This window comes from Corvus cornix, chromosome 4 (assembly GCF_000738735.6).
Source record: "Corvus cornix cornix isolate S_Up_H32 chromosome 4, ASM73873v5, whole genome shotgun sequence".
Lineage (NCBI taxonomy): Eukaryota > Metazoa > Chordata > Aves > Passeriformes > Corvidae > Corvus > Corvus cornix.
Window position 1 is genome coordinate 12,317,652 of NC_046334.1, and position 26,052 is coordinate 12,343,703.

At 40.4% G+C, this 26,052-nt stretch overlaps 4 protein-coding genes across 6 annotated transcripts in view; 2 read left to right on the plus strand and 2 right to left on the minus strand.

The window, feature by feature from the left end:
• Positions 1 to 1,961: 1,961 nt before the first annotated feature.
• Positions 1,962 to 16,055, minus strand: HELQ (helicase, POLQ like). 2 transcript variants are annotated; one of them, XM_010412014.3, is made up of 18 exons: positions 15,788 to 16,055; positions 14,678 to 15,416; positions 14,146 to 14,324; positions 13,438 to 13,638; positions 12,302 to 12,374; positions 11,716 to 11,813; positions 11,056 to 11,154; positions 10,228 to 10,373; positions 9,094 to 9,333; positions 8,278 to 8,419; positions 7,887 to 7,991; positions 7,155 to 7,374; positions 6,272 to 6,429; positions 5,801 to 5,899; positions 5,342 to 5,515; positions 4,721 to 4,834; positions 3,635 to 3,769; positions 1,962 to 2,161 (listed from the first exon to the last, which is right to left on the minus strand). In XM_010412014.3, exons 1-18 carry the CDS (start codon positions 15,938 to 15,940, stop codon positions 2,075 to 2,077), a joined length of 3,162 nt encoding a protein of 1,053 aa, XP_010410316.1. In that variant the 5' UTR covers positions 15,941 to 16,055; the 3' UTR covers positions 1,962 to 2,074. The 2 variants fall into 2 exon arrangements, with proteins under 2 accessions (XP_010410316.1, XP_010410317.1); XM_010412015.3 differs by lacking the exons at positions 14,146 to 14,324; positions 15,788 to 16,055 and having other exon boundaries at positions 14,678 to 14,838.
• An 87-nt stretch (positions 16,056 to 16,142) lies between these two features.
• On the plus strand, positions 16,143 to 18,551 carry MRPS18C (mitochondrial ribosomal protein S18C). Its single transcript, XM_010412017.2, has 6 exons — positions 16,143 to 16,249; positions 16,363 to 16,424; positions 17,429 to 17,512; positions 17,910 to 17,967; positions 18,289 to 18,348; positions 18,434 to 18,551. The coding sequence occupies exons 1-6, from the start codon at positions 16,198 to 16,200 to the stop codon at positions 18,508 to 18,510; spliced, it is 393 nt and encodes a 130-aa protein (XP_010410319.1). The 5' UTR covers positions 16,143 to 16,197; the 3' UTR covers positions 18,511 to 18,551.
• Positions 17,426 to 26,052, plus strand: part of LOC104697251 (glycerol-3-phosphate acyltransferase 3-like) — a 29,739-nt gene continuing 21,112 nt past the window's right edge. For both annotated transcript variants that reach the window (XM_039551466.1, XM_039551467.1), the window contains exons 1-3: positions 17,426 to 17,512; positions 17,907 to 17,967; positions 18,289 to 18,348. The gene's annotated coding sequence lies outside the window, so the exon portion shown is untranslated. The remainder of the gene's footprint in view (positions 17,513 to 17,906; positions 17,968 to 18,288; positions 18,349 to 26,052) is intronic.
• Positions 18,415 to 25,147, minus strand: ABRAXAS1 (abraxas 1, BRCA1 A complex subunit). Its single transcript, XM_039551468.1, has 9 exons — positions 25,027 to 25,147; positions 23,828 to 23,918; positions 22,914 to 22,950; positions 22,316 to 22,382; positions 21,478 to 21,671; positions 20,766 to 20,885; positions 20,367 to 20,451; positions 19,774 to 19,882; positions 18,415 to 19,631 (listed from the first exon to the last, which is right to left on the minus strand). The coding sequence occupies exons 1-9, from the start codon at positions 25,111 to 25,113 to the stop codon at positions 19,204 to 19,206; spliced, it is 1,218 nt and encodes a 405-aa protein (XP_039407402.1). The 5' UTR covers positions 25,114 to 25,147; the 3' UTR covers positions 18,415 to 19,203.

Here is a 26,052-nt window from a genome sequence, read left to right on the forward strand (position 1 = left end):
CTTAATTAAAAGGGCAAGGCATTAAGAGACAGACTTGCATAGCCTCAAGTCATGGCAAGTATTGCTTCTGCCCTTGAGGGCCAACTATTGTTAGAGCCAACGTAACATTTTTTCATGTTTCCAAATCCCATTGTGCCTTACGCACTTAAATATCAGTAACGGGATTCTCCTGTGGGCACTCAGGGTACCAGTGGAAATGAAACATGCTGCCTCTGGGAAGTGCTGGGTTTAAATTCTTGACCTGGTTGAATACATAATGCAGTCAAATATTGCATTTATCCAAACTGTGTAAGCCACTATGAAGTATCACAAGTATGGGTTTAGAGGCATGTTTCTGCTAAATAAAGGCTTATAACGAATTTATTCAATTGCTACCTATGATTTATCTAATGCCACAACAAAATAAGCAGTAGAATACTCGCATTTTCATCAGTTTTTCACCATAACCCCTTTCTGTCAACCATTCAACATCTAACACCCCCACTGGATTTGAAAACGTTCCTGTTTATTTCTAGAACCCCAACATAATCAACCTGAGTAACAAGCCCCCGGTTTAACTAAGGTTTATCTTACTTTTCCTTTACTGAGAAGAGACACCCAATTTTACACAGATGTGCCATGTGTAGATGTGCCAGTACACTGGCTACCATAATTCAGAACTAATTTCACACCCTCATGAGACCCCACCTGGAATACTGCATCCAGCTCTAGGGTTCTCAGCACAAGAAAGCCATGGATCCTGTTGGACCAGATTCAGAGGTCATGGAGATGCTCAGAGGGCTGGAGCACCACTCCTATGAACACAGGCTGAGAGAACTGGGGTTGTTCTTCATGGAGAAGGCTCCAGCGCTTATAAAAAATGAGGGAGACAGACTTTTTAGAGGAGCAGATAGTGATAGGACAAGAGGGAAATGGATTTAAACTAAAAGAGATTTAGATTGGATATTAGGAAGAAATTCTTTACTGTTAGGGTGATGAAGCACTGGCAGAGGTTACCCAAGGAAGCTGTGGATGCCCCATCCCTGGTGTTCAAGGCCAGGCTGGGTGGGGCTCTAAAAAACCCAGGCCAGTGAAAGATGTCCCTGCCTATGGCAGGGGGATTGGAACTAGGTGATCTTTAAGGTTTCTTCCAACCCAAACCAGCCTATGGATCTGTAATTTAATGCACCAGGCTGCCCCAGCTTTCAAGTCTGTCTTAATGTGCAGGCCATTGTCAAGTACTACACACCAGCTTTGAAGTTTACTGAATCTCAACTGAGGAAGGTTCAGGCATCCTCAAAACTACTTTCATGAAGCTTAACCTTTTGCTGGAGAAAATCTGGTTCAGATACCTTTAAAAATCCTAACTAGTGCAACCGACACATGCCCATGGGGTCTCAGAACTTGACAGGGCTTCTCAAAGGTCAGTTCTTTAAGACTTCATCTTTATTTAGTCTTCACATTTAAGCAAGAAATTAAAAAACCTTAAAAAAAAGTAAACTTTCTGTTTGGAAGACTGCTTCAGAAGCATCTTGAAAGAATTATCTCAGGGAATTGCCAGAGGCTGGGTACAAATTTGATATTTGCATTTTTAAAAAAGGCTTAAACTAGGCATCACCTATGACCTCTTGCACAACTCTGGGACAACTTCTTTGTTATGAATTGCAGCTCTATTTCTCTCCTTCCATTAGCTACACTTAGAGTACAGAGAATCCTGCAAGCAGGAACTTTGGAGTAGCTCACTCAAGTGCAAGTGTACTAAAGGGAATATCCAAAGATATTATATAAGTGAGCTGTGAACATAAGCTCCCAGCAGAAGTACACACCAGGCAGTCAGTCCAACCCCCAAAGCACTCCTAGGGCTATGTCTAAAACCAGGAATGAATTATGATTCTGTCCTATTGCTCAAGAAGTTCATAATCCAAACCTTCAAATGAAGTCCACTTTCCAGGAAACATTCTGAACTCAGAACTCACTCAAAATTGTGGTATACAAAAGGCATTAAATATTTATTAAATTACAGCATCTTTAAACAGGAGAGGTAAAAAACTTTAAAATATCCAGATTTTGGATTCATGATTTCTCTTCATGAGAGTCAGTGGGTCCCTGGGATATCTGTTGGCACCTTTAAGAGTTCTTCGACTTCTTCCTGTAAAGCCTCAGCTTTTTCACTCAGCAGCATCTACAATAAGAAAAAACAAAGAAACAAAAATTAGAAAACAAATACAAGCAGTAGCTATAACTCTTAGACAGATTAAAACACCAGTGTTTCTTTCCAAACTTGCACCTGGGTCTGTAAAAGACTTCTGCTGCTGCTCCCAGGACTGCAGCAGCTTTGCCTCAAAGGACTAACATTTGCACCAACATTTTTTTTCTGATTAGAGTACACCCATATAAAAAGCAGTCACGCAAAAATTCATACAGCACACAGTTGGTTTTCTGGATTCTGCCATCACACAATATGCCAAATTTACAGAACATAAACAGTTTTGTCTGTAACTATTAAGGAACATTATTAACCTTAGATATTTATTTTCCACGTTGGAGTAAACATTTTTAAAGTTGTGCCTGCTGAGTTGCCAACTTCTTCCTTTATTTGAAATTTCTTACTACAGCATTTTACACCAGACATACAGGACTCCTGATATCAGCAGTTGTTTAATCCACTGCCCTGACAGTTTGTTGCTGGCAGTTGGAGAAGAACAGGACCCCATGCAAGCACTCTTCTAACTTCCCAGTTAGAGAAAACTCCATGAATTTAATATCTGACCATGAGAGTAGGCTAGATTGCTAGATTTGGCATTGGTGTAGATAAGGAATCTGCATATATCACTTTCTTTTGGCTCCCACAGCAGCAAAATAAAAAAGCAGCAAGAAGCCTACAGCAATATTATCTGAATGTGACCTTTTAAGTGCATAACCCCCAAAGTTAGCATGTTTACTTTGTGAGAATGTACAAACCAAAACTTTCTAATTGACTGCCTTATTTTTACACCAACCACGCATCCTTTTATCCTGGACATTCCCTTACTTCACCAAGAGCTTGCTCTTTTAGTAGAATCAAATGTGCAAATGTGAAGCCAATGCCATTGCAACAGCAGATAATGAACGGAGATAGAGAATACCATCACTTGATAAAGTACTTCCTGCATGTTTTTGTTTAGACAAAACTCAGTGTTTGTTACAGAACCGGCATATTCAAAATGGAAAAGAAAGGAAAGAATAACAGGGCATGACAAAGCAACCTAAATAGGTGAGGTTAACTGTGCACCTTGCTGGTTTCCATTTCTACAATCCTAGAAGTCCTGTTCTTGTGTCACAACTACCACTAGAACTTCTGTAAGATAAGTCCTGAGATATTGGCAGAACTGAGCATTTCCAGCACAGAGACCACTGTACTCATTCAATTCCCACATTTCATCAGACAAGCTGTCAAGCATTTTTGCCCTTTGCTGCCCCTCTGAAAAGCAGCACCACTTGGCACTATCCTGTATACAACAGATTGTTCTTAGTACAGATCAGTATTTGGATCACAAACATACTCTAGTGCCTTCACCAGTAAACCAAATCCTTCCCTTGTAATGTCATTCAGACATCCACTTTTGACATACTGGGAGTTCTGAAGCAGGTTTTTATACCTTTGTTTCTAACTCACCTTTGCAGATGAAACAATTTGTTTGGCTTGACGTCGTGACAAGTGCTCAATCATCTTGACCAGAGTATCTGGATTTGCATTAGCCAAGTGAGCTAAAGTTTTGTACCCTGCATTGTAAAGCTGTTTTGCTCGTGCCTGAAAGTACAAAACTGTGTTAGATTATCAGAACAGGAAATAAGAATTACTGGTAAATGACAACCTCTACACCAACCTCAAACATTTCATTCTGCATATCAATCCAACTCCCTTTTTTCTCTTTCTAACATGAATACTCACTGAGAATCTTTATAGCCCAAAAGCAGAGCTTTACCACTAAGATTTACCACCCCAGCAATCTTAACTGGGCTCTCAGGAATCCATTTGCCTTTATTTTCTCTGAGCCTAGATGATACCAACTCTGCTGTCTTCTCTTATTGCCATGTTTCCTGCATTCACTGTCACTGACAGGAACGACAGTCCCACATTCTTTGGAGGTGTCTGTCTTGTTCTCAGATTAAAGCCTTACTACCACTAAATTCAATGGTTTTCTGACAAACTGATTCTACAATAGGCTGGATAGGCAAGTTAAATCATTTTGCGAAGAGCATAACCTTGGACTGAAGCCCCAAAAGAGCTTTTATTCTAATAGGAGTCTTTGATTCAGAGACTGGTTAAATTTCTTATTTAAAGTGCATGCAGCACTGCAAATGATTGCCAAAGTTCCCAATAGGACTTTGCATATTTCTGTAAGGATCTTCTAACTTAAATATGTAAATTCTTATTCCTCTTTACTCCCATGAACTGAAGAATCCTTACCACAAAAGAAACCTGGACTCTGTTTTCCAACTAAGTATACAGCTAAATTATTGTCCAAACACAGTATTTTCACAGCTGCTGTGGCAGCAGCCAGAAGAAAAACATTGGCTCCAGCTCCCATTTCCTCAACAGCTCACTTTTCCTCCAACCTCCAGGCTGTTGTAGAATATCCACATTATGATGGAGTCCCAGCAACAAATTAGTTTGGTCTTTCAGATACACTTGAAAGGCACAGCAACATTTAGCACACAAGTTTACACTGAAAAGTTTCATCAAGCCACGTTTACTGACCTCTAGAACCCCTGCTACCTCCATCAGAGGGATGAGTTCTGTCTTAACACAGTATGTCAACTGCTTGGTAAGTTCTGTCAGCAAGGCTTTATAAACCCAGAATTCTTCCAATTCCTGCAGAGATAAAGATGGCTAAAAATCAGATCCAAAGTTCTGTATTTGGGGAATATGACTGACAAAACTCTCCTATGGCAACAAGCATATATTTGGCTTTCAGATGGGGGAAGCACAATTATTTCTAGTCATCCTTTCAGACAGTTGCAGAGATGTATTCAGCACTCTTCAGCTGAACATCCCAAAGCTGGGGCAATTCTAAAGGATAAGCAATGCATTATTTCAATTATCTCCCCAACAGCACTGACAGTAATCAATGCCCTGTACAATTTGTATATTTTCACATTCTCAGTGCATAAAGCTTACTTTTACTATCGGAAATGTCATTGTATGAGCATGCTCTGCTCAGTAGGAAAAATAACTTTGAACAGGAAAGGTGAAGAAACATTTTTGCACAGGAAAGGTGAAATACCACACCTGTATTCAGTTCTAAAGTAAGAGAGCCAAACTCCAGATTTTGCAAAACCAAACCACAAAGAATTTATTTCCATTCTTTTAACACAGTACCTCACAGAAATGTAGAAGACAGGATGCAAAGGAGGCAGCAGAATTGAGGAGATTTTGCACATATCCTCGGGACATGTTAAATTTCTCCGAAACACTCCATATATTGGTCTCTTTCAGTAAGGTATAAAGGACAAACGTCAGGTAGAGCCTGTTCACCACAGCCATGTCCACATTCTAGGAATAAAACAAGCTAGAATGCAGAGCCAGTATCACACTGCAGGTGTTCTCTTGGTACTACAAGGCAAATCTTTTCACCTCTACTCCCTTCACAGCTTTAAAACATTTCTATATTACACACAAAGACATTAAAACATTAAGAAAACCAACCAAGGAGGTTAAAAGAACTTTAACAATCAGAACAGTAATAAACAACACTAGCAGAAAAATAATCTAGAATTTGTAAATAATCAAATGAAATGACTAAACTTTTATCTTAGGTATGAGAAATCTCCAACCTACCTTTCTGATGGCTTGACCAGAAGCCTTTTTTGTAATAAAGCTTTCAGGTACTCCCACAATATCTGCTACTTTTTGCTCTGCTGCACTTAGCTGATTGAACTAAAATAAGATTTTATAAAGAATTTTCAGATATTTAGTTCTTTTCATATTATAGGAAACACAAGTGTATTATTTACAGTGAAACAATACTTTTCAGTATCTCTGTAAAATCAGTAGAGTAGTACTACAGTCACTAGTCACAGGCAGATCTGTGGCTTCTTTGCCTACTTGTTTGAATTATCTGTAACTGTCCATCTCTGAATGCCGCATTTTAACAGAATTAAATAGATTTTAGTGCTTCCCCAGTAAAAAATTAGCATATTTCCCATCAAATTGTTACGCCACAACATGTCCTGTGTGTACAAACCCCCTGCAAATTTAATACCCAGGATTACTGAATGCCCCAATGCATGTTTGCTAGCAAATTCTCACCTGTCTCAAGTATATCATCCAATCTGGGCTACAGCTCGAAGTCAAATCATAGGGAGTTGCCAGGTATAGGAGATGAAGATTGCTCTCAAGAATCAGCCCCTCCAAACCCTTCTTCAATTCTCTGTACAGGAGATTGCAGTATGCCAAGTCTATAGAGCCTAGAATAAGCACAGAGGGTAAGAGTAAGTACAATTATAAACAGGCACACAGAGTTAAATGAAGTACGTTTTAACATAGAATCAGTCTTTGTCTTCCACAAAAGCTTGTTACGCCATCTGAACTGGAGAGAAGTATCTGTAATGTGAATAACTGTTCTGACCTAACATGAGCAGTGAAGCCAAACTGAGGAGAGGCACTCACCTATTTCCATGCATGTTCATTCTGTGTGGTTTTGGAGTGCTTTGCAAAATGCCTTGGCTTTAATGAAATCCTGCAATAATGCTGTAGATTGAAGGAACCCTTCAGATTAATCCTATTTCAATTGCATTCCATACCCCAAAATCTTTACGATATACAGGAAAAGAGATTTTTATATATATATTTTTTTAATTACAATTGGTCTACATGTCATATACTCCCTTTCCCTCTTAAGCTTTCCAATAAATCCTTCTGGTTAAAATAACCTGTTCATAACAATGAATTATAAAACAAGGTCCTGAGTCACTATGATTACAACAACTAAATCAAATCTTTAAGTCATTTTTAAGGGGTATAGCTCTGGTTTTGTTCCCACTGGGATCAATATTATTACATATCATTGCCACTGTGTTCAGTCATGGGCTGCTTCACTCCCATTTTCACTCCAGTACATCATGCAGTAAAACTGTTTCTCTGCAACTCATTTTTCATTGCAGTTTAATAAGAGGAATAAAAAAAGCCTTACCCTTATATGTAGCTTTACCCAAGGGTGTGATTGTCAGCAAACATTTGGAATTGTGGTCCTTCTCAGATATTCTTCCTTTTAGCAGTCCTTTTTCTTTTAGATTTTCCAGCCCATCTTTAATTATCTCTGAGAGGCTCTTCTCTTTGGGCAGCAGCTGCTGCTGAACACCCAGCAATGTACAGCACATAAAATTGTCCACTTCCTCATGGGTAACTGCTATCTGCATCAGTTGGGAAATGATTAGCATATTTGAAGTTATAATTTCACACACTTAATAAGATATAGCAAAAAAATACCGAATAAAGGAGGAGATTGTGTTTCTGTAAGAATACATCCCTACAAATAGAATGATAGATACTCGGTGGTGGATCTGATAGGACTGCTCTCCATCTGTTCTATTATTACAGATACTGCATCATGTTAACTCGTTTCCACTGTTTTATTTGTATTCTGAATCAAGTATCAAAAATAGAAATATTAATATTGTATAGTATAATAAAGTAGATGTAATTTTTGCTTTTACACATAAAGTAATTGTGTTACATGATTACTTAATAAGTGAGTTAAATGAAAAGATTAATCAAATTTTTGTCCTTATCTGATTAGAAGCTGTTCTGAACTTGTAAGTCCAAGTGTTTAAGCAGTCTGTCTTTTTCTACAGACTCAACAAGTGACATTTTCTTGGCATTTTCCAAGCACTTAAGTTACTCACAGAGAAGATTTAATTGATACCTTCAGTCCAACCAAAGATAACAACAGGCTCTGCATTCCCTTGGTCAACTCCAGCAGAAGATTGCTGTAGCAATTCTCCAAAGGACTGTGAACTAAATCCTGAACCTAAAATGATCAAGGAATATATTAGTACAGAGGAATATTCATACATTAATTTTACACTTACCCCCCCCCCAATTTTCTTTATAAGCTGAATTGTGTATATAAGTGTAAACATCTGAGGTTTACAGTTGATATCTGAAAACAAACCACATAAAGATACTATTACATAAGTCAAATACTCACATTTTTAAAAAGTGACCAAAAATTAAGCTAGGCAGCTCAGCTCCTCCTGTTTTTTCCACCATCTTAACCCAGCAATTTAAATTACCAACAGCTTTTTAAAATTTACCAAGTGTTTGTCTTTTTCTTGCACTATGAGAATACTTTCTCCAGCACTGTCAATACCAGCTCGACCAGCTCTTCCAATCATTTGTTTATACTGATTCTTCTTCAGGAAGTCATTGGCAACATAAGGAGCCCTGAGAATCACCCTACAAAGAAGCCCTTAATAAGTTATGCTTTATATTCGAATTACTAAAGCAGCAATAAAATGTTACAAATTCAAAATCATTCTTTGTATGTGCCCCTTACCTAGTAACTAATAAAAATCAAATGCACCTCTTTGGACAGATGTGTAGATCAATTGTAAAGCATTAAATTATTTAAGGTGTATTAAATGTGCACACAGAAGTGGATTCTTAGCAGTCTTTGGTCACACAAGGTACAGTAGCCCCATAATCAGAACTTGTATGTGAAAAGATAATACATTTTTGTGTTAAAACATATTCCAACTGTAACTCCTTGGAAAAGGTTTATTTTACAATTTAAACACTGTTCTTAGGGCAGTATCTAAAGAAACCACTGTTGTCTTGAATAACCCTACTAAAAACACTGAAGCATTTTTCAATTTATTAAAATTTCCTTAATCCATTTAGGTAAGTGCTCTTCAGTTACATACTCTGACGTACTTCCGACTGATTCACTTCTCCTACATAAATACTGCACAGTCTTGTGTCCCAAGTTGAACACAAAATCCCTTATACTTCCAATTTCCTGGTAAAAGCAGAAACACACTTCAAATAGCACTGAGATTTCCAAGTTATTAAAACAATTATTTTTACAAAGCAAAAAGTCTATGCAAAAATTAAATGTTTCTGTTACTGACCTTCTAGCTGGCAGGTTGACTCCAGCAGCTAGAGTGGCTGTGCAAGCAAGCAGACACAGGACACCTGAAGAATAAGCTTCCTCTATGCTTTTTCTTTCATCATTTGTAAGGCCACCATGGTGATAGGCAATACCAAAAGGAATTGTTTGCCTCAAAAGAGGACAGACAGTACCATTTCCAATACTCTTTAGGTTCTTGATGAGATCTTGTTTCTCTTTCTCCCTGTGAGCTCTAAATTCTCTTGGAGGAGGAAAAACATTTCTTTAGACTTTGACCAATCATTAACTAAAAAGAAAATAAAAACCAGGAGACACGCTTACTGTCTACTTCTGTTCATCATCCATTCCTCTAACATCTAGATTGGAGAAATAGTTATTTCCAGTAACTTTAAAGCAGCAATACACAGGAGGCTGATTTAGTTGCAATAGAACCCTTCTTGTTTGGAAGCACAGGAACAGAAGGGATCAAATACTGGCTGGGTGTAGATATTGAGTGCACCAAACAAAGGATATAGGGCCAATAGTGAAGGTTATAGGTACAGCTAAAATGGTTTCAATTTTGATAGCAAGGGAGGGGATCGTTCATTTTAATATAGTTTCTTACTACATAAATTTCACTTTGCCAGATCATTATGAGTTGACAGAATCATATTTAAATGAAGTCAGTCTTATGTCTTACTTTATTTTCCTTGTTAATGAAGCCTGCTTTACATTTTACAGCTTAGATTTCCAAAGCGGGTATGGAACACAGATATTCAACTGACTACTAAAATACATGACCAGATACCAGGCTATAGAGAAGAATGTTTGTTTTCTAAGCTTCCAGCAACCAGTGCCAAAGTTAGATTAATTTAGTATGCGTTTCCTTACTTTCTTTAGTGTTTGTCCTCTGACAATAATTTCTTTCAACTATTTTGGTATAAAAGTAAGAATTTTTTAAAAGGTTTTGTTTCATAAGCCTTTCACAGTTTGCTATCACTTATGCAGTTAGCAACTTTATATGATTCCATGTTCAAAGTATTTACTTCTAATCACCAGGGAAAGACATTTGCAAACTAGATGACAATAAATCCTAAATTGTAAGCAATTATCTCACCTATAATTTAAAAAAAAAAAAAAAAAGACAGAAACTTACTTCTTGAGGTACTTGCACACCATTGAAGCCACATTTTCACAGTTCTTTTTAGTGGGACAAAAGATAAGGCAGGAATATTTAGGAATAACTTCAGTAACCAGTGCAATGATGTGGTCAGGATCTGCTTTCTCCAGATTACTAGAATACTGTAACAAACATAGATTGACAAATATTTAAATTTAGAAGTTAAGTCATAACCTAAATATTCAATACTTGTTCTCAACCATCGCTTGAATACTCCCATTGGATTCAATGTGATGCAATTCCAAGAAGTTGTAGGATAAGGTTTTCTCCCAATCCTCACTTGAAAGACATCTAACTTGAGGGATACATGGATACACAAATCAAATTCTTTGCTTTTTCTCTTAATACTTAATTTTCTTTTAGCAACACTTGTGATACTGGCAGTCTACCATAAGACACGTTTTTCTTTGTAAAAGTTGAAATGAATCCCTACAAGGCAGTAGTAAGCTGGCAAACTCCCCAAAAGATATCTTCTTTCAGAACTAAGAGTGATCAACTGTTGAGAAAAGCCATCCCCAAACAGAAAACATAGAGTATCTGGAATACTCAAACACATTACTCTCCACACGTCAAAATACTGAAGAAACCTCTACCTTGAAGAGTAAAAAAGAAGTGAAAATCAAGTTAAGCATTCAGTATTTTAGGGCTTTTTTCCTTCCCAAAGCCTACCACTTCTTTCTCATGGGTACTACAAATGAATGATCATGTTTAAGTAATTTCTCTAGTAAAAGGTCTGTAAGCAAATCAGTGTAAAATAATATCTTTCACAACAGTTCAAAGAAGCTATATGCACTTTGTTTTTACCTTGAAATTAAGGAGACGTGAAAAAGCAAAGCCATTTTCTGTTTTGCTGTCAACTGCATAAATGGTATCTCGTATCTTTATGTATTCTTTTAATTCTACCTAGCAAGATAGAAGCCACAAAGAGAAACTTCAGTTAAATGACTCAGTTTTCTCTAAAGCTGTTGCTGATGTACAGCTACAGATTTTTTCTAAGCATCACAGGCCATACACATACTTGTACACAAGCACACAGTTTAGAATTTTTAAAAGAAGTTCATTGTTTTAATTATTTGCCTTGATAAAGCATGGAATCGTAATGGAGAATGCCAAATATTGTATCCCATGAACTATTCATAAACCATGCTGTCCTGACAGCATACAAGCCCGAGCAGCATAGATTCTAGTTAAATCAAATGGACTGCAATGATTCATCACAGTAGCTGTAATTTAGGAATTGCTTTAGTTAAAATGAAACAAATGCCTTAGCACAGCAATATAAAGGGTATTGCATTTGTGTATTTAGAAGTGCACAGTACTATTTATTGTACTGTTAGCAATTGAGAGCAATAGCAGGCCTTATATTATACACAGCACAAAAGCTGGGACACAATCCTAAAGAGATTTACTATAATTTAAGGGCAAATATCTTCTTTACTAGTTCCTGGCAACTTGTATACATACTGGTCTGAAATCATTAGTGTAGTACTCTGCTTGCAGGAACTTTTGCAGGTCTCCAACATTATTTAACGTCGCGCTCATTCCAATGACTTGCGTCTTTTCTGTCAAACAAGAAGTTAAAGTAAATTTGTTGTCACATTACCATTTTTTAACACTTCTGCTCAGTGTTTCAGTCATAAGACTCCTTCTTCATCATTAGTCATTCATGGTGCCAAAGTAGCAGGTTTGAAGGGAAAGGCAGCTACTAAAGAAATACTAACTAACTAAGAAATAATACTAAGTTACAAAATATTACCAGAGACTTAAATGTAAAAACAGAGCATTTAATTGGAATGGCTAAAGGGCTCCTACAAAGAAATGGAAGACTTTTGACAATACTCAAGATTTTCCAGAGACCTATTGTAAGAGCTTCAAAAACATTAGCAGGTCAATTAACACTTAATGAGTAAATGCTATTAATACATGGAGTCATGCTGTGCTTTTCAAAACCAGCCAAAACAGCACAAATCCAGAAAGTGAGAGTATGACTTCTCTCTAGAGAGGCCACAACTATGAAATGTTAATGACATTAATTGCAGCCATGACTTACTATTGGTGTAAAGAATTTTTGCCAGAGTAATTTCCAGAATTGCTCCACGACTGCCCTCACCGAGCATATGCAGCTGTGCACAGAAGGGAAAAAGAAAAGGCAAGAATGTTACTGAGTTACCAGTATTTCTAAAACAACCTCCAAAATATATAGACCTAAATAAATACTACAGAACTGTGTTTGTTGGACTTCCTCATGATATCCCTCCTGTAAATTTGGATTGCTACGTTCAGATATATAACCTCACTTAAAAAGCATTTAAGAATCACAGAAAAACAGACTCAAGGGCAAATGTAGATGACAAGATTTACCTTCCATAAACAAGATTTACCTTCCATTTAACTAGAGCACAACTGACAAGTTAACTCCTGACAGTAAACAGTCAGCATGGAGATCTTTGTATTCACCAGCCTAAGGCAATTTTAAACAAAACATGTTTTCAGCAGCCCTTAGAGTAAAAGCATTCCTAGCAGCCAGCTTCCAGAAAAACTAGAAGTTAGTGCTTCAGCTGCCCTCTGTTTAGAAGGTACAGTGCTAAAGTATGGTCAGTCAGCCTGAAGAAGTCCATGAATTAAAATCCCTGTTAGATGCTATACACGTTATTCAACCCCACAACTAACCCTTGGTAGCACAAGTCAGCCCCACCACTTAAAAGCACAGCAAGGGGCAATTCTCACAGCCAAATGTTACTTGGTATTTTTCTTTTTTTGTCAATGTTTCACTGCGTCACTATCAACGCCAGACACAAAGTTGCATGGTTACATCTCTAAGAATTAAGTTCTGGGATTCATAAAATACATTCCATACAATTAAAATTCTTCATGCATTTTTGTAACCCATTAGAGACTTCTAAATGACAAGTTATGCAGGAATTCACCATCAACTACTACCACAGTAGATCTCTCAACATAAAATTTATTACTCTGAAATAGCAATAAATGCTTCATTTAAAGAAAAATAACTTTCAGAATTACAGAATCATGTACCAATTCAGAACACAAAAAACAAAAGTAATTTCATGATGAACACTCTAGGCTAAACCAATCAAGCAAAAACCTGCTCCTTCCTATATAATTGCTTATTAGAAACCTAAAAGAACTTGCATCTGATAAATCTGAGTACGTCTTGTGGCCTACCTCATCTACCACAACCAGGCCGAGGTCATCGATTCTTTCTGTTTCGATTAAGGAGTTCACCAGAGCATGTCCTTTTTCTATAGTAGCAATATAAAGAGATTTTTTTACTCTCCTTTTGATTGGTGGAAATCTTCCTTTACTTCCTGCATATTCTTCAACCAGGAAACCCAATTCTATCCCAAAACTCGATAAACCCCTAACCTATAAGAGAAAATCAATTAGAGAATAAATTCACGCTCATTTTGGATTTCAGAGCTGCCTCAAGAACTCAATGTACATAAAACCAACCCACATCACAATCAGCTGCTTGAATTAGTGAACATGTATTAGCTAAGAATACCTATTCCAGCTACAAAACTGAAGCATCTACACATATTATCAAACTGGGTTTCATCTGTTCTCTGAAACTAACTTTCCCTTTATGCCAAAAAATGTTAGTTTTTATTTCAAGATCACTTCCTTAGGAAGCTGGGCAGCACAAAACATCACAAAAAGCCATTATTTCAAAATTCAGCACCCTTTACTTCATAACTCAACATCTTCACCTCATCATTTATGTCTGTTCCATTACAAAATTACTGACCCTCAGAGCAGCACTTAGGAGAGGTCACTCACTTCCCACCATATATTCATAAAAGCCACGGGAGCTTGCTGAAAACCAGGCAAGTGAGCAAGTAAAAAAGCCTATCAGAAATACTGTATCCAGACCTTTTCTTGCACAATGGCAACATACGGCAGGATCATCAGAACATCCTTCTGCCTGCAGAGTAATTCTTGGAGAATTATTATTTCAGCTACAAGAGTTTTTCCACCACCGGTTGGCAATGAGTATATCAAGTTCTTTCTTTGCTGCAGGGATTCTAACATTAAGCAGTCGTGCTGCCACTCTGAAAAATGAAAAAGGTACTATCAGCAATCCCAGGGGCATGTTAGTTGATACCAAAATCCCTGTGTTTCATATAGAATACTTTAAGCTCAGTGTTTGAGAGCTTTTCCCCAATAAAGCACTTAAAGCGTTCAGTGATGGTGGCTTCCAAGGTATTCCATAATCCAGCTGGATACCATCCACCAATTCCATCCATCTAAAACACCAAAACAGCCACCTGCTAAAACAGAGCAACTACTTTCCAGTGTGGTTTACACAAAGCATTAGCTTAAATATTTTTTACAGCATAATGGGTGAAACAAACAATACTCCACTAGCAATTCTTTTTTTCCAACAGACCATTAGTTACACTACCATAAAGTGTTTCAATCCCTCGAAGTTGTCTGAATAAATCTTTAACCTTGCTAGGTAATCCATAAAAAGGGCCTATATCAAGAGAAGAAGATTCAATAGTTTTCTTAGCCACAAAAATCTCTTCAGATAAAACAGCTTCTTTAAGCTGCTTGGTTTTAGAGACCTGCAGAGTCTGGGCTTTGGCATTTCCAGTCATAGCACTTTTCAGGTGATCTTTGAGACTCTCAGTTTTAATTAAAACACACTTTGAGTGTGAGGAAGAGTCAGTAGGTCTGTTCCTGCATTCAGCACCAGCAAAAAAAGACGATGGGCCCCTAATTTTATCCGAGGAAAAATTCACACATTCATCCCCCGCTTTTGAGACTGGAGATGTTCTAAAAGCAGAAGAAAGTTCATCCATTTTTTCAAAATACACAAGTTGTGATAATGGCAAGTCATCTAAAATAGACTCAGTCAGTTCTTGATCACCATCAGCTGGGTCACTGTCACGCATTTGGCAAGCACGCTCTTTGTCACTTTTAAGGACAATCACATTTTCTGAAGTAGAAAAGCTATCTTGCTCTTTCTGGTGAGCTCCTGCCTGAAGGTTCCCAAGTATGATCTCTCCAGCTGCTTTCACATCCGTATTTTTGTCCTGCAGGTATTTGTGCTCAACATCATCCACCTGAGCCAGCAATGAATCGTTTCCATAGAAGCTGTCATAGTCACCAAACATATCCTCTTCGCTATCGTTACTGCACTGCAAAAACAAAAGAGGAGTTATTAGTACCCTGAAGCAACACCGCAGAAGGCAGAATAACTTGCAGAGAACAAACATCAGGGGCAAGTCACCTAAGCCTGCCCCAACTTAACACAAAAGTATTTTGTCTGATGTCGTCGGTGAGGAGAACTCAGTTTGGGTTCTGAAGGAACGCCTTGACTCAGTGAAACAGGTATCCTACAAGTAGGCAGGATACATAAGCAGAGAGTTGATAGAGACGAGTTTTTTTAAAGGCAAGCCAAACGGCATCATACCCTCTCATACAAAGCACGGCCCTTCCCGACAAACGCCACCCTCCCAGACGGATTTCCCCGCCTCGCCACCAGGCCCAGGATCCCGACATCCCCTACCGGGGCCTCCGCCGGGGGCCCCTCGCGACCAGAGCTCGGTCTCTTGCGAGCCACCGGCGAGCTGGCGGCGATGGGCTGCACCGGGGCGCGGCTCCGCTTGCGGTCCGAGCTGGAGCGGCTCTTCCTCCTCACGGCGAGCCTGGGCTCCGCCATGGCCGGGGCTGCGCGGAGGCGGCGCGGAGGCGTCACAGCCGCGGCGGGACACGGAGAGAGGCCTCCGGACCGCCCCAGGGAGGCGCGGCCGCCATGGCGGGAGCGGGAACTTCCGGCAACAACCCGCCGGGGAAAACACGTGACCAAATCGCGGCCAATCGCCCGCCCAGAGTCGGGAAGACGGCTCTGCTATTGGTCAGCGAGTCTCCGGCGGCAGTGACGCGAGGGCGGAAGTGGCGGTGCGGGGTGTGGGTGTCATGGCGGCGCAGGCCGTGGTGGCGCGGAGGCCCTGGCAGCGCCTGGTTCCCGGTGCGTCCCTCCCGTTTCCCTGTTCGCCTCTGTCCCCAGCGGCCGCGGGGACGTTCGCGTGTCCCGGCTGTCGCGCCGCGCCGCCGCTAACCCTGTCGCTCTCTCCCTTGCAGCGGCGCTGTGGGCGCGGCCGCGCCGTCTGCAGCATGAGGGGCAGTCTGAGCGCTCGGACCAGGTGAGGCTTCCCCGACCTGCCCCGCCCTGCAGTCCCGCTGCTCCCCCTCTGCAAGGCACCAGCGGTGGCTGGAAACGCTTTGCCGTGGTCGCTGTGTAGCTCGGTCTCCTCAAAACCCCGAATCCATTCTGGGGAGTGCAGCGCAGAGGGAGGTCACCAGACGCTGGAAGTTAAAGCCCCACCGATCTGTATTCCAATATCTTAGCTAGAGCCTCTTAAACCTGCTGTCTCAGTAACTCGGATGGGGAGCCAGCGACAGGACAAGGGACTAATGGCCATAAACTAAAACCGCAGGAAGTTTCACCTCAGCACGAGGAAAAACCTCTTTACACTGAGGCTGGCAGACTCCTGGAACAGCTGCCTGGGGAGGTGGTGGAGTCTCCCCCTCTGGAGACATTCCAACCCCACCTGGATGTGTTCCTGTGTTACCTGCTCCAGGTGACCTTGCCTTGGCAGGGGGTTGGATCTCCAGAGGTCCCTTCCAACACTGACAATTCTGTCACTCTGTGAAAAGTGAAACGTTGCCTTTCATATCTTGTAAGAATTTGGTGCTGGGTGTATTCTGAAGCTTGAGAAAGCTTTCAGTCCTTGGGACATAATTGTGACTCTCTCACTTCAGAAAGTGTGTGAGCACACAGGAGCTTCCTGAGACCATTTGCTTTGAAATTATTAAAAAAAATTCTTGTGGCTTATCAGACAGAGCTACCTTTCTACCAGCTTGCATAGATCTTGACTTCCAAGTAGAAGGTGTCAGCACTATCTTGCTGAATGATTGAATAGAGTTGTTAGTGTCATTGTTACTAAATATGAAAGACTGTTTACTTGTGAGAAGTCTTTTAGGTTGCAAGGTACCATGCAGTGAGTTAATAAATATTGAAAAACTTCAGTGGTGCACTAAATATCTCTTTTGGTTTCAAGAAAAATACTGATCAAAGGATTAAAAGTAATAAATGTTCTCTGTTTTCTCGTGAAGCTTACAGATGTTACTATTTCTCTAATTTCAGCCTATACAAATGGAGAACCCCTATAAAGACCCTCCAAAGAGATGTGTCTTATGTGGAATAAATGTGGACTATAAGAATGTGCAGGTGAGTTTGAAAATTGCTGTCCTTGGATGAAGGTAGTTGGTTTAAAAAAAAAGGAAATCCATTCATATGTGTAGGGGTTTAGAACTTAAGAGTAAGAATGTGTGCAGATTAAGGACCAAATAATGTGGTCATGACAAGATGTTTAATCTACTCTTCATGTATGAGTGTGACAACTTTGTTGTTTAACAATGAGAGTCCTTGGTTACAATTCAGCTGCCACAAAGCATGACAGCTGTTCCACAGAAAATACTGTCTGGTTCCAACCTGTACTTTTTTCTTCAGGTAGTACTAAGTTATGTAAAAACAGATGAAAAAATAAAAAACAGGGTGCAAGTAGTAATATAAAGCTAAAAAAAAAAGTTCTTAAACTGACTTGGGTTTTCTTAATTTTAAGTAGCTTCTTTCCCAGTTTGTTTCTCCATATACTGGCTCCATTTATGGCAGACATATTACAGGTATGTGAAGTATTAAATTAAATCATTTACGGGTTAATAATAATAACGTTTTTGTGAGTCAAAGTAAGTGTGCATCAGCAGTCTTTCTGAAAGTAACCAGTCCTAACTCTATACATTTTGTAACAGTATTCCCCTGACTTAGTAGCCTGCATCAAGGAATTAAAATATCCCTTAATTTTATGCATTTTGTATTTAACAGTAAAAGCACACATGCATTTTTCTAGAAAGACTTAATCAAAGCTAGAGGGAATTGTCACTAATATCCCTTTCACCCTTTAGACTAATGACTTGCTTAGTCTTGAAAATAATTCATCCCTTTAGGCTTGTGCAACAAGAAGCAGAAGGAAATTACAAAAGCCATTAAAAGAGCTCATGTATTTGGTAAGTATGATTTTGCTTTCGAGTTTTCTAACTCAAGGCTACTTTTCTACTAAGAACACCTCCATCTTTTTTTTTTTTTTAACAGGATTTATGCCAGTTATGTTTAAGAATCCACAATTTCTCACAGACCCCAAGCTATGTAATATCAAGTATCTGGAGTGATATGCTGTAAAGAAATAAACAATAAAACTGTTTCATGTTTATATATTTGTTTGCTGGAAATGTGGTTTGCTAGTATAATGTGTGGTAGATTGAGGGTAGATATCAGTCTTTTAAAAAAAATTTTTAAGGAAGTCTCTAAAATTTATTGTCTAAAGGAAGTATGAAAGATTAAAGCAATAATAGAAATTGGCAGCTTTATGGACCCCTTTCTCTGTTCACAGGTCTTACTAAAGCTCAGGTGGCTGTTTTTGCCCTTGCTGGGTTGTAAGGTGGGGGGAAGTAAACAAGTACTGGTTTCCCAAGGACTAATGAATGTATTTAAATTGTGGCGGTTCATGTAGACAGCTAATTCTGTTATGTGTTCATTTGATGCTCCCTGCATCAGGAGGGTAGCATTGCTTCTTCAACAACAGCTTGTATCACTTTGAGGCAGTATGTGACATGCTTATCTGACTGATAGCATCCTGTGGCATAGTCTTTGGACCCTGAGAGAGAGAATACAGATGGAACTCTGGAAGGCAAAGTGAGGGAATGTCATCTTGGACTTGTCTTTATGCTGAACAGGATTCGTGCACTGAGAAAAAAGCCCCAACCTGCAAAAATGCCTGGTTATATACATCCCTGCAGTGCTATAGATTGATACATCACTGGAATACACTGGCAGTAGCTTTTGGTGTGAAGTCATCTGACAGATCAGAAAGTAGGAGAATGTGGGTATTCATTTGAATTTCTGTTTTTTTCAAACAAATCCTCATCTGTTTCAGTGCTACTCAGTGTAAACTTCCTTTCCTGGTCACTGTCCTCTTGGTCTTGAAGTGATTCTTGGTGAAGCTGCAATGATCTGGATTTCTTGAATGATTTTGTAACTGTTGTGGTCCCTCTGAATTTACGCTTGTTTAGATGCCTTGTTTCAGCTTCAGTGAAGTCTCTTTCCTCTACCATGAGAGTCAGTTTGTCCATGACGTTAATATGATGGTCTATGTTACAGCAGTTCTTGGATATCTGTTGGCCTTTGAAGGAAACAATGCATGTCTGAAGTCCAGAATTGGGGAAAAATGTTTGCAGTGCCTGACAAAGGAGAACATTCTCCTTTGGCTCTCCTGGGTGGTTTCTGTCTTCTCCTGGGGGGGGAAAAAAGTCAGAGTTGCAGAATGTCTTGCACCACTGCTGTTTTGGCTGCCTCACGTTCAGAAGTGTTTTCTGCTTCTGCCACTTGAGTCAGCTTTGGAAGGGCAAGACTTGCTTCACATTTGGTTAACTTACCTGAACAATTTTGTTGCTTTTTCCTCTTTATTTCTTCTTTTAATTGGCTCACCTCTGCTAAGAGTTTCTCTACAGATCGTTCACTGACTTCTACTGTAAAGCATATTTTCTGCAAGAAGAAGAGCGTGTGATCAGGTTAACAGTATTCACAGCAGCTGACTTCAGAATTGTTGCAAAATCCTTAAAGGTGCTCATGGTTAAGTTGGACACAAGGTAGTAAAAAGCTTAAGTAATGATACAGAGGTGGATTTGACAGAACTTAAACCTTGTGTTGAATGAGGTGCGAGATATTTTATTTGTTCCCATTTAGGCAAAGGAGATCTAACAAACTACAGATAGTACTCCCTCACAATAATCCTCTTGTGAGAACTTATTAGTGGACTTGAAGATTTAACATTGTACTTTCATCAAATGGGAACTTAAGCCTTCAACTTGGAGAATATAGTGTGCAGCACAGTAAACAGAACTCCCTGATCTTTCAATTTGTTCTTCCAAAACATGGCTTTGTTTCTCATGCAGTGCGAGGTGTTGTAGCCCTTGGTTGCCTTGGTTTTGTAGAACTGGTGAAGGTGAGGCAGGTGTGCCTGGCTTACCTTCAGTTCCTCCTGCAAGGTGGCATACATTTCATTTATCTTATGAACCTCTTGTAAGGACCCATCTTCATGGAAGAATTCTGACCTGTGAACCAAGAGTATAACTGCATAATTGCAAGTTAGTTATCCCAGCACTTAGTTGGAGCTTTAATGAGTAAAGAAGCATTTTGAACTTCAATGCCAGGTGCCTGTGTTGAGACAGACAGCTCCTGGCAAAGTATGGGCCTGAATTAATTTCCAAGTATGCTGGAATGGTAAATAATTGCAGAAAACTGGTCAACAAGTGAGCAAGCTATGGCTGTAGCTTTTGCAAAAGCACTTAAATGCGTTTATAGAAAGGTAAAGGTAGTTACAGTGATGGGAAGCTACAGCTGTCAGTAAATACGACATGTATTGTACCTGTGTTGTCTCACAGCTCTCACAAAACCAGAGGATACACAGGAACCGGACACTGTTCTGTAACCTTGCTGTTCTGCCATGCCCAAGTTGGTAACCACCAAAGGGACTTTCTGGAAAAGACTTAAAATGCAGAAGTGTGAAAACGTGGTCTATTAGCATCCAAAGATCTCTCTTTGAGAGTTAAAAGTTCTTGACCATTCAGGATCCATGGGGAGGGTTGCAGTGCAGTTGGTCCTTGCTAAATGTATTACATCACATACAGATGAAGCTAAAGGCAAACTCCAAGAGCAACCAGAAGCTGAGCAATGCCCATAATTTTCCACGCTTTCTGAGTACAGCACACACAAATGCAGCGCTTGGTAAGCCTAGCCTGCGGGCAGGATGTCTCTGAAGATCAAGTTAACACCAATTTAAATATTTTGATGCACACCATGTATAGTTGAAGTCCTGTACACAAAACAATTTGATCAGGAGCAGTTTGAGTGTAAATAAACTGACAGTGTCTGCCTGGTGATGCTGGCACTACAGATAAAAGGGCAATCCCAGAACAGAGTTCCAGGGTAAGCCTTCAGTTGGGCTCTGGCAACATAAGGAGTAATCTTATTAAACGTGTAAGTTTCAAGAGTAAAATAAACAGTGTTACTGATTCCGTTGCAAAAAAGTAGAGAAACTTTCAAGTTTTAGCACATGCTATAGAAAACAAACCAATTACCCTTCCTGAGGCCGGTGTAGGGCATGTTCCAGTCTGTAAGTAGAACAACTTTCTGTCATCACACTAGAGGTTAAAAGGAGGAATACAAGCCCCTGATTTGATAGGTGTGACTGCAGGTTTTTATGAAGAAGTCTTTCCCGGAATGTCATGGTCTGGTCTGTGTTGCGTCTGAATTTGTACCATCCTATTACACTCTGCAGGCAGAAGAAAATTCACAATTACTGTTGAACCACAGTATGTGATTATCACACTGAAGCAAGTTTGATTCAGTGCAGTCATATCTGAATTGTTTGCTAGTAGGTACATGTTCAAGCAGTTAGTTAACTTGAAACCCTTAAAGTTGCTAAGCTTAATTCCCATCTTATTTCCTTCAAAACCATGTGTTGAATTGGCCTGTTTCTGAGCTTGTGTTCAAGCTGAAACTGCAAACTTTCTTCTGTTTTGTTGTTTGTTTCTTTTCAGCTTCTACTTTCCCCTTGTCAAACTTTGTTCTGTGGAAAAGACTTAAGTTTTTTTGATGAAGTGGTCCTTAACCACTTGTGAGCTGACCTCATCTGATCTTAAGGGGGAAATTGGTGGAATTCCTTTGGGATACTTGAAGTGTTCACTTGAGAAATTAACAATTAAAAATAAAATTGTGACACATATGTAAGTAAACTCTAGTCAAAGATAAGCTAAACTGTTTTTTAAGGAGGAAAAAGATGTAGCTGCCTTGACCAGCAGCATGAGTGACTATAAAAGGTTTAAAAAGAAAAAACCTTGATACAAGAGGTATCCAGAACAGCCTCCACAATTTGAGTGAGCTCCTCAGTATGGTTTAGATTTGAAACTAAAATACCTTCTTACAGCCTGATAGTATTTTCTTCAGGGCAAGTTCATTCAGTTCTCCTGCAGAATTGTAAAAGCTGGAAGAAAATTTGGGCAATTAGAGGGCAAGAAATTGTACTGTAAAAATAACTCTAGCATGCTGGGAATCATTTCACTTTTGTTTTTTGTTTGGTTTTTTTTATTTATTTTTAATATTATTAAGGGTGAGGGGTTAGAATGTATAGAATGCTTTGTTTTTAGTGTGTTGACATTGTTCTGTAGTTTATATGGTATCATAGCTCACCAGTGCAGTATGCCTTATCTCCATTTCTATATGCATAGACAAACACACACACACACACACAAACGCCCCCCCCCCAAAATAACCAAACCAAACAAAAACACCAAAAAACCAAAACCACCAACAAAACAAACCAAAGAAAAAAAAACAAACCCCAAACCAAAACAGGAATAACATAAGGCATTTTTCATCTGTAATTCCAAGAGGTTGTTATGGCTACTGTAGTTATAGCTGGGTGATTTTCTCAGGCAATATAAGTTTAACTCTTGAAGAGTTGAAGTTAGGGTTAATTTTAACTTTTTCATATCTGTTTACTTAAGATTCTTACCTGAACAACTGGTAGCATGGAATATGCTTCTGTATATCTGGAAAGAGAAATTAATATTACTCTGGGTTCATCAGCTCAAGATGTATATTCTTCTGCATGCTATGATCAGCATTAAACTGATAGAAGGATCAAGAAATAATTCTGTATTTCTTAAAATCAAATGCATTAACATCTAAATTAATAAGGTGAAGAAAGGAAATATTTTAAAAATATATTCTAATTAATTTTGTCAAAGGTAAAGGGAACCACTTACGTAAACTGTATTTTTTGTATATTATTCTACTCGGTCAACTGAAAAATCAAGTTAGGTACTTTATTTTTCTCTCCCTTCTGCTGAGTGTAGGAGCTTGTAGTATGAAAGATTTCATTGAGTTACTCAGTGCACATCCACTCCAATCAACATCAAGATGATAAATAAAAATACATCTGGCATCTGCTTAGTGAAATTATTAAAGAGTTTGCAGCCTTCACACCCAGAATTTTATAAGCTCCAAATGCGGTAATGCATGCTAATGCACTACAGTTCACATCACTGAATAGACCAAGCTTTTCCAGGGCAGCTGTAGTCCAGGAATTTGTGATGTAGCCAAGACAAGGAGTCTAAAGCCTAAATTATGTTTAATGTAACAAGATAATCCTCAAAGAGTAGCCATTCAAAGAACTAAAACTATTATTTCTTTTAAATTACTGTGTTTTCTGCAGTAAAATTGTAATTTTTTTAGCAGTTAAAAATGTTACAAAATAACCCATGTGTTTTTCGTTGGTTGGTTGGAAGTTTTTTTTACATCAGTGTGGCGTGTAGGATCTTGCAGCTTTGGTCTTGCAGTAGGGTTTTGACTGCTATCTCTCAAAACTGAAAGCTGTCATTTACTGCCTGAAACCAAGCAGGGTATGAAAAATGCAGACACACTAACCGATTGTATAAACAACTTCAACATCATCCATTTGTGAGTCTGTAATGCTGTTCTTGGCTTCACCTTTCACATCTCCGAGGAGAAAACCTTCCTTTAGAGGGGAAGAGAAAAAAAAAATCACATTAACAGTAGCACAGACACTCCTGCTCTCCTTGGTGCTGGTGTGGCCTCACCCCCATTCCTTTGTGCAGTTTAGGGTGCCACAATGTAAGAAAAATACAAAGCTTTTAGAAAGTGTCCAAAGGAGGGCTGCAAAGATGGTGAAGGTTCTAGAGGGAGAGCCATACCAGGAGTGGCTGAGGTCACTTGGTCAATTCAGCCTGGAGGAGAGTGAGGGGAGACCTCAATGCAGTGTACAGCTGCCTCAAGAGAAGAAGTGGAGTGACAGACACTGATCTCTTTCCTCTACCGATCATGACAGGACCCGAGGGAGCGACATGAAGCTGAGTTGAGGAAGGCTTAGGTAGGATATCAGAAAAAGGCTTTTCCCCCAGAGGGTATTTGGGCACTGGAACAGGCTCCCCAGGGAAGTGGTCACAGCACCAAAGCCTGGCAGAGTTCAAGAAGCGTTTGGACAACACCCTCACAGGCACATGGTGGGATTCTTGGAGTGTCTTGTACGGTGCCAAAAGTTGGACTCTATGATCCTTGTGGGTCCCTTCCAACTCAGCATATTCTATGACGATTTCCCCTCTAGTATTAAGTGTAAATGCTTTCTTCAGGAGAGGAAAAATGCTGTCAAAATGAACGTGGGGGGTTTTTTTGTTTGGTTGGTTTTTTGTTTGTTTTTGTTTTTGTTTTTTTCTGAGTAGGTTCTGGCTCATTTTTCAGTACTAGCCCACAGTTAGGAAAAAATCCCCAGTCACGCAGTGCTGTGTGCTCGTCGGTTTCCCGTGGCTCCCGTGCGGGTGCTGTCCGCCGAGGCTGGGGCCAGGCGGCCTGGCCAGCGCTGTGCTCGGCGCGGGGCGGACACGGCGCTGCAGCCGCCGCTCGCCTCGTTCGAACACGGAACATCCACGTTTTTCCGCCGCTCGCACACAAAGCGACCCCCGGGCCAGGCGGGGCGGGACAACCCCGAGCCCGGGCGCTCTCCCGGCGGGGCCGGTCAGGGGAGGCCCGGCGGCAGCGTTCCGCGGGGGGGGCGGCCTCTCCCTCCCTCGTCTCCCCCCGGCCCGGCCCGGCCCTCCCGCGGCACCCACCGTGTCCGAGTCGGTGCTGAGGTGCTGGAAGGCGAGGGCGCCGAACACGAAGCCCGAGAGCAGGGCCGAGGTGCTCTCGCCCTCCATGCCCGGCAATGGCGGGATGGGCCGCGGAAGAGCGGGAGCCCCCAGCGGCCGCCGGCGGCAGCGCCGCGCCCGGGCCCGGGTAGCCACATCCCGGCCCACACGGAGCGCGGCCCGGCAGCGGCGGGGCCTGGGATCGCTCCTCAGCTGCGAAATGCGGAATTTGGAAAAATTTTCTCAGGAAAGGATGTTCTCTGATGTTTGATCTTTGTCTGCTTTCAAGCCTAATCAACAAGAAGGAAGATTTAATCCGTGAAACAGTCACAGAATCAATTAGGTTGGAAAAGACCTCTGAGATCATGAAGCCCAACCCGTGTCCGAGCACCACCATGTCAACCAGACCGTGGCACTGAGTACTATGGCACTGAGTACCATGTCCAGTCTTTCCATAAACACCTTCATGGACAGTGACTACAGTACCTCCCTGGGCATCTCATTCCAATGTCTAATCACCATTTTTGTGAAGAAATTCTTTCTAATGTTTAACATAAACCTCCCCCAGTGCAGCTTAAGACCGTAAGACAGCAGCTAGCAAGCAAGCTCTGAGTGATATCCAGGTGCTAGAAAGACAAATTACTTGTTGATAGAATTGCCCTGCTAAAGTTTAGGGCTGGACATGCTTCAATGGCCTCACCAGGGGGAGGCTAACAAATCTTGGGAAGAAGGATTCCCGTTGATACTGGATACAAAGAATGCAGAATTTAGGGGCAGCTCAAGGGTTTGTCTCAAGGACAAATGCAGCTATCCGGTCCTCAGCCGTTGCTCCCAGTCACCTGCCAGCAGGCTCTGGGCTGAAGGGCAGGATCTGTGCTACACTATCACTGAGCTGCACTGTGAGCTTTAGTTTGATACTTTCATCAAAACATCAGCATTTAAACCGAGCTGCCTGGCCCACATTGTCCCTCTGGGAGTGTGGGTGGAGCAAGCTGCACTCCCATCTCC